The sequence below is a fragment of the Geotrypetes seraphini genome, chromosome 9 (genome assembly GCF_902459505.1).
Source record: "Geotrypetes seraphini chromosome 9, aGeoSer1.1, whole genome shotgun sequence".
Lineage (NCBI taxonomy): Eukaryota > Metazoa > Chordata > Amphibia > Gymnophiona > Dermophiidae > Geotrypetes > Geotrypetes seraphini.
In genome coordinates this window covers 107600376-107616283 of record NC_047092.1, presented here as the reverse complement: position 1 = coordinate 107616283, position 15908 = coordinate 107600376, and the positions used below count along the sequence as shown (strand labels likewise).

The 15908-nt window shown below is 45.4% G+C and overlaps 1 protein-coding gene across 1 annotated transcript in view; it reads left to right on the top strand.

The window, feature by feature from the left end:
• The window catches only part of TM4SF19 (transmembrane 4 L six family member 19), a 236686-nt gene that overhangs the window by 80602 nt on the left and 140176 nt on the right, over positions 1–15908 (top strand). The window contains exon 3 of the mRNA XM_033957805.1: positions 1466–1543. Within this exon, the coding sequence (XP_033813696.1) occupies positions 1466–1543 (78 nt within the window). The remainder of the gene's footprint in view (positions 1–1465; positions 1544–15908) is intronic.

The following is a 15908-nucleotide window of genomic DNA, read 5'->3' as shown; positions in this document are numbered from 1 at the left end:
GCTGCTGGCCCGACGCTGCTTAGGAAGGTATGTACTAGGGCTCGCTCGCAGTCTTCAGAGTTTGGATGGGATGGAGGGAAAGATAGGGGTTCAGCTGCATGACAAAGGGTAGGTGGGGGTACTTGGGGGAGGGGCGGTGCTCGCTCAAGGGTTCTGTTGCACAAGGGATGGGAGAAGGGGAACTGCCGGCGAATCCTGGGACTAGGGCTTATTTTTGGGGTAGGGCTTATATTAAGACCTACCCTGAAAATCCTGCTAGGGCTTATTTTCAGGATAGGTCTTATTTTTGGAGAAACATGGTAGTTGGATGGAGATGTGGGGTCTAGTGAAGTTTTTTTGAGGAGCGGTTTAACTATGGTATGTTTGAAGACATCAGGAATTGTTGCAGTAGGTTGAGGATGTGACAGATGGGAGGGATGACAGTGGGAGTGATAGCTCTGAATAGATAGGTGGAAATCGGATTAGAGGAACAGGTGGTGGGTTTGGAGGAGGAGAGGAGGTGAACCTTTTCCTCTTCAGTGACTTCAGAAAAGGAGGAAGAGGTGGCAGGGGCTGAAGGGAGGTAGGCAGAGTGGATTACTGGAAGGGGTGATGGGGGTAGGTGACTTTGTTGAGAATTCAAAGTGAATCTTATGAATCTTGTCATAGAAGAACTTTGCAATCGTCTGGGGGAAAGTGAGGAGGGGAAAGGATATGGGGGTACTTTGAGTAGAGAGTTGAGTGTGGCAAAGAGACAGCTAGGGTTATTCTTGTTTGGCAAGTGAGAGGATAGATTGGAAGGATGCCAGCATGAGTTTGAAGTGTATGAACTTAGCACGTGTGCAGGATTTAATCCAAAGACGGTTAGCAGCTCGAGCACATGTCTGTAGATAACGGATGTTGGGGGTCAGCCAGGCTGGTGTTTGGCACTTCATACATGATGTGAAATGGGAGGGGTGAGGGTATCAATAACAGAAGAAAGAATAGAGTTATAGGAGAGGACAACTTCATTGACAGACTTGCGTACACCTTTTCAGCGCTATAGAAATTATAAATAGTAGTAGTAGTGTGACATAGTAGTTGAAAGGAGGGATGAGACAGTAGTGAGGAGCATATCAGGGTCAAAAGCCTGAAGATTCCTAAATGTATGGGTAGTGCTTGGTCAGTTTTGGTGGAGAGGGTGATGAGTTGTGAAAGTTAGCAGATGATGGTTAGAGAGGGGAAGAGTTGAGAAGCCAAATTCAGATGTAGAGCAATTGGAGGAGAATACAAGGTCAAGGCACTGGCTAAATCTTGACCTGGTATTCCAAAAAGTTATACTAGTGGCCAAATTCTACTGTTTAATTGTGTTTATGGCTCATTTTTGTTAATAAAAAAGATTTAAATATAAAAAAATAGCTTTCCATGATTAGTTTTCAATTTGCTTCTCATTAGTTTCATAGAGTATCCTATAATTTAGACCAAAATTATCTTTTGCTCCTTCCAGGTTCTTTTGGCTGCAATTCAGATCATAACTGCTGGCTCCAAGATAAACTGGTTTGGCTGCTATGGATCCTGCTGGCATGTAAGACCAAGATTTATTATTAAATCCAAGGATTTTTTTAAATTAAAGAGCCATTTGGGTTATGCAATTGTGATCCTTTCTTGCCTAGATCAGTCCTAGGAGGGTTATTTTACTTAGAATGCATTCTGTATCTACTGTATATCATTACAAAACTGTATCTGAATGCTGGAGAGAAGCCTGGTGGTATGCCTGGTAGATTACCATATAGTAGTGCTCTTTCTTCAGGCTTATAAATAAATGTCTGTCCTCAATGGATCATTTTAGTATTTCTGCAGATCATCAAAGAATCCAATTTTTGTTTTAGTTGGTCATTCAAATAAGTTAATTCTTCAACTATTTATCAAATGTAGCTCATATAGATTCCAGTTCTTATTTGTCCTTCTTTGGTTGTAATATATATTGTATGTTCTTTTTTTGGGCAAATGAAGTATGAAAATGGGAAATTGAAAGATTGATGTCTTTAGCTATATTCAATCTGTTAGAATTAAGACAACATCACTATACAATTTTTTTTTCAATTTGTCCTTTTTTTGGGTTGAAAGATATGTTATATGTTCCTTTTTGGGCAAATGGAATATGGAAGTGCAAAACTGAAACAGATTGATGTCTTTAGCTATATTCAATCTGTTGGAACCATAGCAACATCAGTATATTATTTTTGAATTTATTTGTCCTTTTTTGGTTGTAATATATGTTATTGTTATTTATAAGAAATAGCTTTTCAATGTTTTTGAATTGGTTCTTATCAGATTTCTGTAACTTCAAAATTGAAATAAGAGAAATTTCAATAATTTCTTGTTTAGTTTCTAAATACAAATAAAAAGGGTAACATGAATTACATAAGCATTTGAGGGAGGAATCCTTTGTGCAAGGGGGGATATAGGGGATTACAGGTCTGCCTGTGTGCAACCAAGTTCACCATGGGCTCCTTTTACTAAGCTGCGCTAGCAGTTTTAGCGCACGCTAAATTGCCGCGTGCGCTAGATGCTAACACCAGCATTGAGCTGGCGTTAGTTTTTGGCATATAGCACGGGGTTAGTGCGCACGGCAATGCAGCGTGCACTAAAAACGCTAGTGCACCTTGGTAAAAGGAGCCCCATGTGTTGCTTCAGAGGGGTGGGTAAGGGCGGGCTAGGGGTTTTTGAGGGTTCGTGGTCCTGGATGTGTATGAAAGGGTTATTTGTGAATCTGGTAGAGGTTAACAGAAAATGGAGTATTACATTTCTATTTATCTTTGAATCTAACTAAAATGGCTTTAAAAAAATTTTCACTAAACATTAATGGACTTAATCATTCCATAAAATCAAAAGAAGATACCTACCTTTTTGAAAAAGCAACAGGCTGATATATATATTTTTTACAAGAGACTCACTTGTCTGCAGGAGAATCAGCCAAGCTGGAAGGTGGCAGGATTAAACACTGTTTCTTTGCTCCAGCTATTCTGGTTAATAAAACAATATCTGCTACCTTTGATAATTTTCATGCTGATCCAATGGGTAGATGGCTCTATAACTCTATGGCTTCTGGTGATTATACCCTGATGCTTTTCAATCTTTATGCACCAAATTCTAATCAGGTAGATTTCTTCAAAAAACTGCAAGAAGTTATTCTTTCACATCTAATCTAATCTAATCTAAACCTTAAGTTTATATACCGCATCATCTCCATGAGAATGGAGCTCGACACGGTTTACAAGAACTTAAAATAGTGGGTAGAGAAGAAGAAAAAGGATTACATGAACTTATGTGTAGAAGGGGGGAGAGAAAGGGGGGAAGGATAGAGCTACAATTTGCTGAAAAGCCAGGTTTTCAGTTGTTTGCGGAATAACTGAAGGGAGCTCAGGTTCCGCAGCGGGGTGGTGAGGTCGTTCCAAAGACCTGTGATTTTGAAGAGAAGGGATTTTCCCAGTTTGCCTGAATAGTGGATGCCGCGTGGAGAGGGGAAGGCTAGTTTAAGCCTTTGGGCAGTTTTGGAGGAGTCGGGACTGGAGGAGTTGAAAGACAGTGGGATAAGAGGAGGCAGGATTCCGTGAATGATCTTGAAAGCCAGGCAGGAACATTTGAAATGGATTCTGGAGATTATTGGGAGCATACTCTGCCTAACTTATTATAGCTGGAGACTTCAGTGCTGTAGTGGATCCGTATATGGATAAACAACCAGGTAGACAAATGAAATCTTTGGGGCTCGATCATTTTATGAGTATTTGTGGTTTAAGGGATATCTGGCGGATTCTTAATTCTAATGCTTATGAGTTTACGTTCTGTTCCCAAGTGCATCAGTCATTCTCATGAATAGATTATTTTTTAGTATCAAATCATATAATCCATGAGGTTTTAAAGACAAATATAGATCCTATTATTATTACAGATCACACAGGTGTCTGGATCAAATATCCATTTACTAAAGAACATTCGCAGGTCCCTATCTGGAGATTTAATAATATACTGCTTGTTGACTCAAATTTTCTTGAGCAAATACAAATAAAAATATCTGAATTTTTCCAAATTAATACCTTAGATATCTTTAGAGACCCTATGGAATGCCTTTAAGACAGCTCATGTTCAGAAATTATTGCAGCTTGAATTTTCTAAATTAGAAAGGATTATTTCTGCTCTTGAATTGCAACTGGCTTCTCAATGGAATCAAGTAACTTTAAATGCCCTAATGACAGCTAAGTACAAATATAATTCTATTAGTAGTCAATTAGCCAGGAAAGACTTTTCCTTTAGCAAGCAGTATATTATGGAAGCTCTAATAAAGCAGTGAGAGTGCTTGCAAATTACTGTATCATAAAGCTAAGAAACGTAGAGAAAAGATCACAGCTATTAAGGATAAAAGGGGCAATGTCTATATGCATCAATGTTATATTCTGTCCCAATTCCTTGTATATTATAAAAAATTGTACACCTCTGATCTAGGTTCAGGAGATACAGTTAGAACAGGAAAATTTCTACAGTCTATTCTTGGGCCCAAACTTCTAGATCACATAAAAGAATCCATTGATGCACCTATATCTTTTCCTGAGCTCTAAACAGCATTGAAGCCTCTTAGGGCTCCTTTTACAAAGGTGCGCTAGTGGTTTTAGCGTGCACTTAGCGCGCTAAAAATGCGTACACTAGCCACTACCGCTTCCTTTTAAGCAGGCAGTAGTTTTTCAGCTAGTGAGCGCTATAGCATGCGCTAATCTTGTGTGTGCGCTAAAAACGCTAGCGCACCTTCGTAAAAGTAGCCCTTAGAGTAGGATCTACTCTAGGTAGTGATGGATATACTGTGGAGTTTTTAAAAAACCTTTCAAACCATATTACTACCTCATCTTTTTCAGTTGTTTCAAGCACAATTGACAAAGGGACAAATATCTGGTACCATGGCAGAGGCTCTCACAATTGTACTCCCCATACCAAATAAAGATCCTATGCTGGTAACAAATTACAGGCCGATCTCCTTAATGTGGATGGGAAAATATTAGCTAAACTTTTGGCTTTAAGATTAGCAAAGGCTCTTCCTCATAGTATTGGTATGCATCAAATGGGTTTCGTCACTCATAGACACTCCACCAACAATACTAGATTAGCACTACATATGCTTACTCTGGCACAATCTATAGAGGTTCCGGCCTTCTTGGTATCATTGGATGCCAAGAAGTCCTTTGACCGAGTAGAATGGTCTTTCATGTATCAAGCTATGTATTGGTTCGGGATAGGGCCTGGATTTGTCCATATGATTAAAACTCATTATAGTTTCCCCTCTGCTAGACTTTATATTAATAATGCATTCACTGAGTGGTTTCCTCTAGAAAGAGGGGGGGTGGGGGGGGGTTCGGCAAGGATGCCCCTTGTCTCCACTGCTTTTTGATATTGATCTAGAACCTTTATTAATGGCAGCTCAACAAGCTGTGACAGAGCCGGTACCTGTGGTTTCCGGAGGTCCGGTCTCCGCTCACTTTAGCGCAACTCCGGCGTGCTTCCTGTGAAGGAAGGAAGTCCTGCTGGCTCACATTCACATTCCAGGCATGCAATCAAAAAGGCAAAAAAGAGTCAATTTTACTGTTCATACAATACCCACTTTATTCAGTGGTATGTTGGTGGGAGTTGCTCTACAATTAGTCCACACTTTGAGCAATCAAAATCAATCCCTTCAAAACAAAAATAGAGCTGGCCCAAAAAAGTTTGGGTTCCAGCTCCTACCTTCAGTCAGGCAATTCAGGTAAGTCAGAATAATAAACACAAAACAAAACTTAAGTGCAGCTGCCTTTACCTTTAGTTAGGTAAGGAAACCTATTAGCACTCTCACTAGTTCTGTGTACAAGTCCTGCAGTTGTTATGGCTTGATCCCAGCCAACTAAATAAAGAGTTGGTGGGGGAGGGGAGTAAACAAATCCACTATTTAATTTTCTGATTCTCAGAATGCCACTAATGGCCCCACTAACCCAACCTGTATGTTAAGTGAATTCTCCCCAAGGTTTACTTCCCTCACTCACATTTAAGTGAGTCACAATTAAAGCCAGTTTAACTTAACTGCCAACTTTAAGCTTCAAAAAAAAAACGTTGGTTTTTTTTTTCCACATAGTCAGGTCAGTGCATTTTCTTAGCAATATACTATCACACCAAGTATGCTAACAAACCCCAAACTTCCCAGCCCTGCCACTTAGCTTCACTCCATTGGAATATCTTCAGGCAGGCTAGGAGTTTCCACACAGTCCATGGGTTCTGGCAGTGCTAGCTGGTTGGCAAAAGGGTCAGCGTCTGCTTCCTGCATTTCGATGTCCTGACACCCAGGAGCACAATCAGGGGAGACCCTTTCCTGATCTGGCCCAGGATAAACTGAACTCCTTCTCCTCAGGGCAGCCTCAAAAGTATTCAAACGAACACGCCCTGCTTTCTGAGGGGGAGGAGTTGCTTGCAAAGTTTGCCTAGCTTGTCTCGGCTTCCTCGTTATTTGTTTCAGCTGGGAGTATGCAGAGGGAGGGAGGTTCCTCTGAGGCTGTTCTGAGCTGTTCTGCTCCCCCTCCTCTACTCCCTGCAGATCAGACAGCTCTGAGTTAAAGGGGAATATACATTTCTCCCTATGGCTGGTCACAATCCTATCCCCGTGGTTAGCTCGCTGAATGGCTAGACAGGGTTTAGTCACAGGCATATCTGGTCCAAGCGGAGCTACAGGGGTAGGATTGTGACATACCCTCACCTTTAAGGATTGATTGCCCCTGCCTTTCAGGGATAAATCACTATCCTCTTGCATTCGGGATAGGGTGTCAACATTCGTACTCAACTTGCCGGGGCGATGCAAAACCTTGAACCTGAATGTTTGCAGGGCCAAGTACCATCGTGTCAGCCTTGCGTTGTTATTTCGCATAGTATTCAGCCATTTCAAGGCTGCATGATCGGTCACTAAGGTAAATTCTCGCTCCTGCAGGTAGTGTTCAAGGGTTTGCATTGCCCATTTGGCTGCCTAACATTCCAACTCTACCGTCGCATAATTCCTCTCGTTAGGATGCAACTTGCGGCTAAGGAAGAGAACTGGTTGTTCCACCCCTTGAACTTCCTGGCTTAGGATAGCTCCCAGCCCTGTCCCAGACGCATCGGTTTGCAATACTAACGGTTTTCCAAAGTCTATCGCTATAAGAACCGGGTTGGTGCACAAAGCTGCCTTTAGTTCTGTTATAGCTTGTCTTCCCTCGTCTTTCCAACGTAAGTTGTCCGGACTATTCTTTTTTAGCATGTCCGTGAGGACTGCGGCCTTAGTAGAGAATGCCGGAATAAACCGGCGGTAGTATCCTAGGAGTCCCAAAAACCCTCGCAACTGTTTCTTGGAGCTAGGTATGGGGTATTCCTTTATGCAGCGTACCTTGTCCACTAAAGGCCTAACTTGCCCTCTGCCTACCACGTACCCTAGGTATTTCACCTCTTTCTGCCCCAGATAGCACTTCTTTGGGTTGATTGTAAACCCAGCTTTTCTAAGTGATTCTAGTATCGCTTTCACATGCACCAGATGTTCTGTCCAATTCTTAGAAAAAATCATGATGTCATCAAGGTAGGCCTCTGCGTAACTATGATGCCCCCTTAAGACCTCCGTGATTCCTCTTTGGCAAGTCGCAGCAGCCCCATGGAGGCCGAAGGGCATGCGTTTTAACTGGTACAGACCATGGGGTGTGCTAAAGGCTGTCTTTGGCCTAGCAGACGGGGATAACGGAATTTGCCAATACCCTTTAGTTAGGTCTAACGTGGAGAGGAATTGGGCTTGCCCCAATCGATCCAAAAGGTCATCCACCCGGGGCATGGGGAAAGCATCAAATTGCGAGACCTCGTTCAACTGACGGAAATCGATGCAGAATCGGGGAGTGCCATCAGCCTTTGGAACAATGACAATAGGGCTGCTCCAGGGGCTTTGGGATGGTTCAATCACCCCCAGAGCCAGCATTTCCTCCACCAGCTTGTGTACTAGTTCTTTCTTTCCCTCTGTCAGTCTATAAGGCTTCACCCTGATTACCTTCCCAGGAGTAGTAACTATCTCATGGGTGACTACTTCCATCCGCCCAGGTATTGGTGAGAATACATCCCCAAAAGCCTGCACTAAGGTCTCTAATTGTCTGGCCTGGCTACTGGACAATTCCGTCCCAATATTGACTCCTTCAGTTTGGGCCATATCAGCTATCTGTGGTCCCAGATCGTCATCGGGCTTCTGCTCAACCATCAGGGTTAAAGTTTCCCTATCTCTCCAAGGTTTTAAGAGATTAATGTGGTAAGTCTGGACTCGGTTTGTCTCATCCTTGACCCTATAGTCCACCTCATTCACTCTTTCTGTAACTGTGGCGGGACCCTTCCACTCTGCTAGGAACTTATGAGGGTCCTTGGGTATCAGGACCAGGACCTTATCTCCCACTTTCAAGTGACGAGCCCGAGTCCCCTTATCGTAATACCTTTTTTGTCTCTCCTGGCCCCACTCTAAATTATGCTTGCCCAATTGGGCCACCTGATCCAACCTTTTCCTCAGCTGGCTTAAGTAGGATACTGCATTCATATCCTCGCCCTCTTGCGAGCCCCATTGGTCTTTAACTACGTCTAGTATTCCCCTGGGGACCCTTCCAAACATCATCTCAAAAGGGCTTACCCCCAAGGAGTCCTGCACTCTCTCACACGTTGCAAATAAAACCAGTGGGAGGAAAAGATCCCAATCTCGCTTTTCTGAGACTGCCACCTTCTTTATCATTTGTTTCAACGTTTGATTGAACCGCTCCACCATGCCGTTAGCCTGGGGGTGATAAGCAGCCGTTCTAAGGTGGCGAATCCCGAATTCCTGCCAAAACTTCCCCATTTCTCTCGACTGAAAGTTACTTCCTTGGTCTGTCAAAACCTCCCGTGGGAACCCCATCGTACAAAAAAGGCCCATTAATTCCTTCATAAGCATTGAGGACGTCGTTTTCCGTAATGGAAAGGCCCATGGGTAACGGGTGGCCACGTCCATCACTACCAAAATGAAGCTATACCCCCTTGGAGTCTTTTCCAACGGACCCACAATGTTCATAGCGACCCGGGCCCAAGGTTCTCCTACCCTAGGGATGGGTATTAACGGGGCCTTAGCTGGTCTACTCAACGAGAGTTTTTGACACGTAGGACAGGATTTACAAAACCCTGCTACGTCCTGAGCTATGCCTGGCCAAAAAAATCTCCGGGAAATCTGAGTTTCCGTCGCTTCAGTCCCTTTGTGCCCTGAAAGCGGATGGTCATGAGCTGTCTCTAAGACTATCCTCCGGAACCCCTGAGGAATTACTAGTTGTTCAGTGTTGTTATTGGGGTCCTTTCCCAAAGTGTGCCTGTAAAGTAACCCTTGTTTTACCTTAAAGCACACTGGGGACCTAGGGGGTTGCGAAGCTTGTTTCCAGAGTTCTGACAGAGAGGCGTCAGATTTCTGCTCTGCTGGAAAAGTGGGAAATAACTGCGTCACCTCCTTGGGTAACCAAGGAATATCCCTAGCCATGCTAACCTGCTTCAGAGCCTGACTTCGTTGTTGCCTCTGCCTGCGATTCTGTGACCTCGAGCTTCGTTTTGTCCCCTGGGATGCTTCCCCTATTACCTCCCCCCTAAAGGGGAATATCCTCCCCAGTTCCTCTTCCTCGGATGGAGCCAGAGGACCCTGGGAACGAGTGCTCACCAGGCCTTGCTTAGTTTTGAGACACTCCTCTAAACCCTTCCAATCCCGGCCTAGTATAAGGTCGTAGGGTGCTCCGGGGACCATGGCTATCTTGACCCGGTATACTCTATCTTTATTCAAAATTGTCGTGGTGCGAAGAGGATACCTTACCCTGTCTCCATGTACACACTTGATGACCACAGATTCCCCCTTCCTGTACTCTGCTTCGGAGGGGAACAATTTCTTGAAACATGGCATGGACATCATAGATTGATCCGCTCCTGTGTCTACTAGGGCGGCGACTACCCTCCCAGCAACTGAGACTGCAGCCATGTAAGCTTCCGGGACCTGGGTATTTATTCCCTGAGTCACCATCAACCCTCCTTTAGATTTGCAGAACTTCTGGGTATGCCCTATTTTGCCACAGTGATAACACTTAAGGGCTTCTTTCGGGGCAGGCTCCTTAGACCTGGGATACCCTGAAGTCTTGCCAGGTTGATCCTGACCTCGGCTGGCCTTACCCTTTCCCAGACCCGGTAAGGAGGTTGTCCTCTCTTCCTCATAGGTGCCCTGAGCGTCCAAATAGGCCTCCGCAACCTCTAATGTCTGGGCCAGGGTTTTGCAGCCTTGTTTCTGCACCCAACCCCGCAGATTCTTTGGAGCTGACTGCAGAAACTGCTCCCTTATCACCTCCAGTACTACGGCCCTGGCGTCCCCAAGCCATGGACTAAGCCACCGCTCAGCCAGCTTAGATAGCTTTTGAGCTAGTGCCTTAGGCCTTTCCCTTTCCTACATAACAGTTGCTCTAAAGCGCTGACGGTAATGCTCAGGGGTGTAGCCTAAATATTCCAGGATGTGGGTTTTCACAGCTTGGTAATTATTAGCTACCTCTGGGGCTAGTGTCTGGAAAGCAGACAAGGTTTCTCCTGCAAGGCATGGGAGCTGCCTTAAGTACATAAGTACATAAGTACATAAGTAGTCGCCTCCGCCGGGGCAGACCAGAGGTCCATCCAGCCCAGCGGTCCGCTCACGCGGCGGCCCATCAGGCATATTGCCTGGTCAGCGGTCCCTGACTAATTTTATTGCCTACCTCTACAGTTATCTCTAAACCTTCCACTGCTCTTATCTGTACCCCTCAATCCCTTTGTCTTCCAGGAACCTATCCAGGTCATCCTTGAAACCCTGTACTGTGCTATTTCTTATCACGGCCTCCGGAAGGGTGTTCCATGTGTCCACCACCCTCTGTGTGAAAAAGTACTTCCTTGCGTTTGTTTTAAACCTGTCCCCCTTCAATTTCATCGAGTGACCCCAGCCCACTGACCCTGAGGCCAACCAGCAGCAGTAGCTACCCTCTCGAACGCGGACAAGAACTCGTCTGGAGCATCTGCTGGCGTTATTTTACACAGATTCAGCATGGCGAGAGGGTTAGCTGCTCCTGAGGTTTGTGGTATGCCACTGAGTCCAGGCTCACTGCCTACGGTTGTCGAGGGGTTCTGCAAAATTTTTGACAGTACCTTCGTTTGCTCCCCCATTGACAGTACCATTTCGTCGTGCTGCCATCGAGACAGCTCTTGGGACCGATACCACAATTCTTCGTTGGTGTTCAGTACGGCCTGCAAGTCCTCACTTTGCTTTTGCCTTTCGGCAGTCAGGAACGCTATCAGCTGCTGCTGGTCCATGTTGTTCCGCTGCCTGTAAGGAAACAAACAGAGAGACCAACCCAAGTGCGGTATCAAACAACAGGGTAGCCAATCCCCCTCACCAACCCCTGGTCAGGTACCTTACCCTAACGATTGGTGAGTCTGAGCCTTTGGTTTGTAGGCCTCCTTGGCCCCCAGTCGTTTGTCTGCGTCTCTGTCCTCTTATCTTGGCTTCCAGTCCTCCTTCGGTCCTTCTCCTACTCGGGTTCCCCGTGGGCCAAACTGGATCTGTCCGGTCTTGTGCTTCCGCTGTACACTCTCGCGGATGACTCCGGCAACAGCCACCCAAGGACAGGAGCTAACACAATAAACTAACAAAACAAATCCAAAAAGTCAAAACTTTTTTTTTTTTCCCCCAAAGTTCCTAGAATGTCCAGCAGGAGGCGCTCTATCCCACTTCTGACACCATATGTGACAGAGCCGGTACCTCACTTTAGCGCAACTCCGGCGTGCTTCCTGTGAAGGAAGGAAGTCCTGCTGGCTCACATTCACATTCCAGGCATGCAATCAAAAAGGCAAAAAAGAGTCAATTTTACTGTTCATACAATACCCACTTTATTCAGTGGTATGTTGGTGGGAGTTGCTCTACAATTAGTCTAAACTTTGAGCAACCAAAATCAATCCCTTCAAAACAAAAATAGAGCTGGCCCAAAAAAGTTTGGGTTCCAGCTCCTACCTTCAGTCAGGCAATTCAGGTAAGTCAGAATAATAAACACAAAACAAAACTTAAGTGCAGCTGCCTTTACCTTTAGTTAGGTAAGGAAACCTATTAGCACTCTCACTAGTTCTGTGTACAAGTCCTGCAGTTGTTATGGCTTGATCCCAGCCAACTAAATAAAGAGTTGGTGGGGGAGGGGAGTAAACGAATCCACTATTTAATTTTCTGATTCTCAGAATGCCACTAATGGCCCCACTAACCCAACCTGTATGTTAAGTGAATTCTCCCCAAGGTTTACTTCCCTCACTCACATTTAAGTGAGTCACAATCAAAGCCAGTTTAACTTAACTGCCAACTTTAAGCTTAAAAAAAAAAACGTTTTGTTTTTTTTCCACATAGTCAGGTCAGTGCATTTTCTTAGCAATATACTATCACACCAAGTATGCTAACAAACCCCAAACTTCCCAGCCCTGCCACTTAGCTTCACTCCATTGGAATATCTTCAGGCAGGCTAGGAGTTTCCACACAGTCCATGGGTTCTGGCAGTGCTAGCTGGTTGGCAAAAGGGTCAGCGTCTGCTTCCTGCATTTCGATGTCCTGACACCCAGGAGCACAATCAGGGGAGACCCTTTCCTGATCTGGCCCAGGATAAACTGAACTCCTTCTCCTCAGGGCAGCCTCAAAAGTATTCAAACGAACACGCCCTGCTTTCTGAGGGGGAGGAGTTGCTTGCAAAGTTTGCCTAGCTTGTCTCGGCTTCCTCGTTATTTGTTTCAGCTGGGAGTATGCAGAGGGAGGGAGGTTCCTCTGAGGCTGTTCTGAGCTGTTCTGCTCCCCCTCCTCTACTCCCTGCAGATCAGACAGCTCTGAGTTAAAGGGGAATATACATTTCTCCCTATGGCTGGTCACAATCCTATCCCCGTGGTTAGCTCGCTGAATGGCTGGACAGGGTTTAGTCACAGGCATATCTGGTCCAAGCGGAGCTACAGGGGTAGGATTGTGATAAAGCATAGGAGATACAGGGAATTCCATATGTGGGTCGAATAAGGTTTCAACATATGCAGATGATATTTTATTGCATTTAACTAATCCTTTTATAAGAACATAAGAATAGCCTTACTGGGCCAGACCAATGGTCCATCAAGCCCAGTAGCCCATTCTCACAGTGGCCAATCCAGGTCACTAGTACCTGTCTAAAACCCATGCTACCGATATAGGGCAAGCAGTGGCTTTCCCCATGCCTTTCTCAATAACAGACTATGGACTTTTCCTCCAGGAACTTATCCAAACCTTTCTTAAAACCAGCTACGCTATCTGCTCTTACCACATCCTTTGGTAACGTGTTCCAGAGCTTAACTATTCTATGAGTGAAAAAAATGTCCTCCTATTGGTTTTAAAAGTATTTCCCTGTAACTTCATCCTGAACTAACTATTCCAGCTTTGCTATAGTTGATCGGAAACTCTAGGAAATTTTCTGGATATAAGATCAACTGAAGCAAATCTGAGGTCCTTCCATTGAAAGTTCATTGTGTATAATGTTCATAATTAAACAGAATTCTTTTGGGTTTTCCATGGCTTGATAAGACCCCCAGAATTGCTTATCATCTTTGCAAAAGTCTCAGTCTATGGGAGGAATAAATTTTCCAAATTTTCATATGTACAATCAAGCTTACATCTTACATCAGGGTATATATTGGGTCCTGATATACTGTACTTAGGATGCAGAGAGACCAATCTGAATACAGTCAAAAATACCTCTCTGTATTTACTCTTAATCTTTCAAATTAGAGACCAGTAGTGAGTGTTCTTTCATCTACACTTATCTCTGACTCTCAGTTTTCGATTTTTACTCTATATAAGAGGAGTGGCCTCAGATCCCCATGCGCTGTCAGCTAGTTCACAGTTCTTCAACCGCCGGTCCGCGGACCGATGTCGGTCCGCAAAAAAATATTGCCGGTCCGCGAAGGATTCGGTCCCCGCCGCAACAAAAGGCCGGCGTCAGCTGACTTGCAACTTCCTGTTGCAGTCGCTGTGCCGGGACTCCTGCCTTCCACCGCATATGTCTCCTGCCTTGTCTCCGCACCTCCAGACCAGCAGCGGTAGCTCTATGTGCTTTTAACTTTGGCACAGAGCTACCCCTAAGCAGTAGTTCAGCGCGGTTTCATGAGGCAGCCTCGGGGCCTTTGCTAGGCCAGCCCGCTTCGATGATGTGATGTGGGCCGGCCTAGCAAAGGCCCCGAGGCTGCCTCATGAAACCGCGCTGAACTACTGCTTAGGGACAGCTCTGTGCCGAAGTTAAAAGTACACAGAGCTGCCGCTGTTGGTCTGGACTCTAGGGCCGCTGAAGGAGGGCAAAAAGCAGCTGTCCTGGAGGTTTCCCTTCCTCTCGCCTTTGCAGGTCCCTTTTTTCCACCTTTCTTCTTCTTCGAACGGCAACGGGCCCCAGCATCGACATCAATCAAGTAAGTTCCACTGTTCCTTGCAAGCGGTTCTGCTCGGCCAAAGCTTCCCCTCTGACATGAGCCACCCTCAGGGGAAAGAAAGTGACCTGCAAAGGTGAGGGGAAGGGGGGCAGACGATGGAAGTTGGAGGGGGGAAGAGAGAAGGGGCAGATGATGGAAGTGAGAAGAAGGGAGAGAGAGCAGAAGGCAGATGGATGTCAGTTGAGAGGGGATAGCAGATGCTGAATGGAAGTGGGGAAAGAACACATATTGGATGGAAGGAGGAGATAAATAAAGGGGGAAGAAAATAGTAAGATAATGGAGGGGTGAGGGAAAGGGGTGACAAGCTGTGGGTAGACACAGTGAAAAGAGGGAAACAGGACTAAATAGCAAGAAATAATTTAATTTAGATGGAGGCAGAAAATAGAGAAGGAAGACCAGAGAAGAAAAGGGAAGAGAGAGCAGAGAACGATATCAGATCTGAGTGGAGGAAATGAGAAGAGAGAGATGCTAAAAACCACAGGGGGGAGGGAAGGACTGAGATGCCAGACCATGAGGTGAACAGAAGGAAGATGATGGATGCCAGACCAAATTGAGGGGGGGGGGGCAGGAGGAGAGATGGAAGGGGCAGATGCTGGACTGAAGAGACAGAGAAGGTTATCATGCCGCTGTACCGGGCTATGGTACGCCCTCAACTGGAGAACTGTGTCCAGCACTGGTCACCGTACATGAAGAAGGACACGGTACTACTCGAAAGGGTCCAGAGAAGAGCGACTAAGATGGTTAAGGGGTTGGAGGAGCTGCCGTATAGCGAAAGATTAGAGAAACTGGGCCTCTTCTCCCTCGAACAGAGGAGATTAAGAGGGGCCATGATCGAAACATTCAAGATACTGAAGGGAATAGACTTAGTAGAGATAAACACTATTCACCCTCTCCAAGGTAGGGAGAACGAGAGGGCACTCTCTAAAGTTGAAAGGGGGTAGATTCCGTACAAACGTAAGGAAGTTCTTCTTCACCCAGAGAGTGGTAGAAAGCTGGAACGCTCTTCCAGAGGCTGTTATAGGGGAAAACACCCTCCAAGGATTCAAGACAAAGTTAGACAAGTTCCTGCTGAACAAGAACGTGCGCTGGAGGGCTAGTCTCAGTTAGGGTGCTGGTCTTAGACCAGAGGGCCGCCGCGTGAGCAGACTGCTGGGCATGATGGACCACTGGTCTGACCCAGCAGTGGCAATTCTTATGTTCTTAGGGCAGACGCTGGATGGAAGAGAGTGAAAAGGCAATGAAAGCAGAAACCAGAGACGACAAAAGGTAGAAAAAAATTATTTTATTTCTATCTTGTGATTCAAATATATCAGATTTGAAGTATGTATCTTGCTAGACATAACTGGGGAGTGCAAAGCCCAGGCACTGCTTCTTTAGCTTCCAGCTGGCTTAGGGCTCTC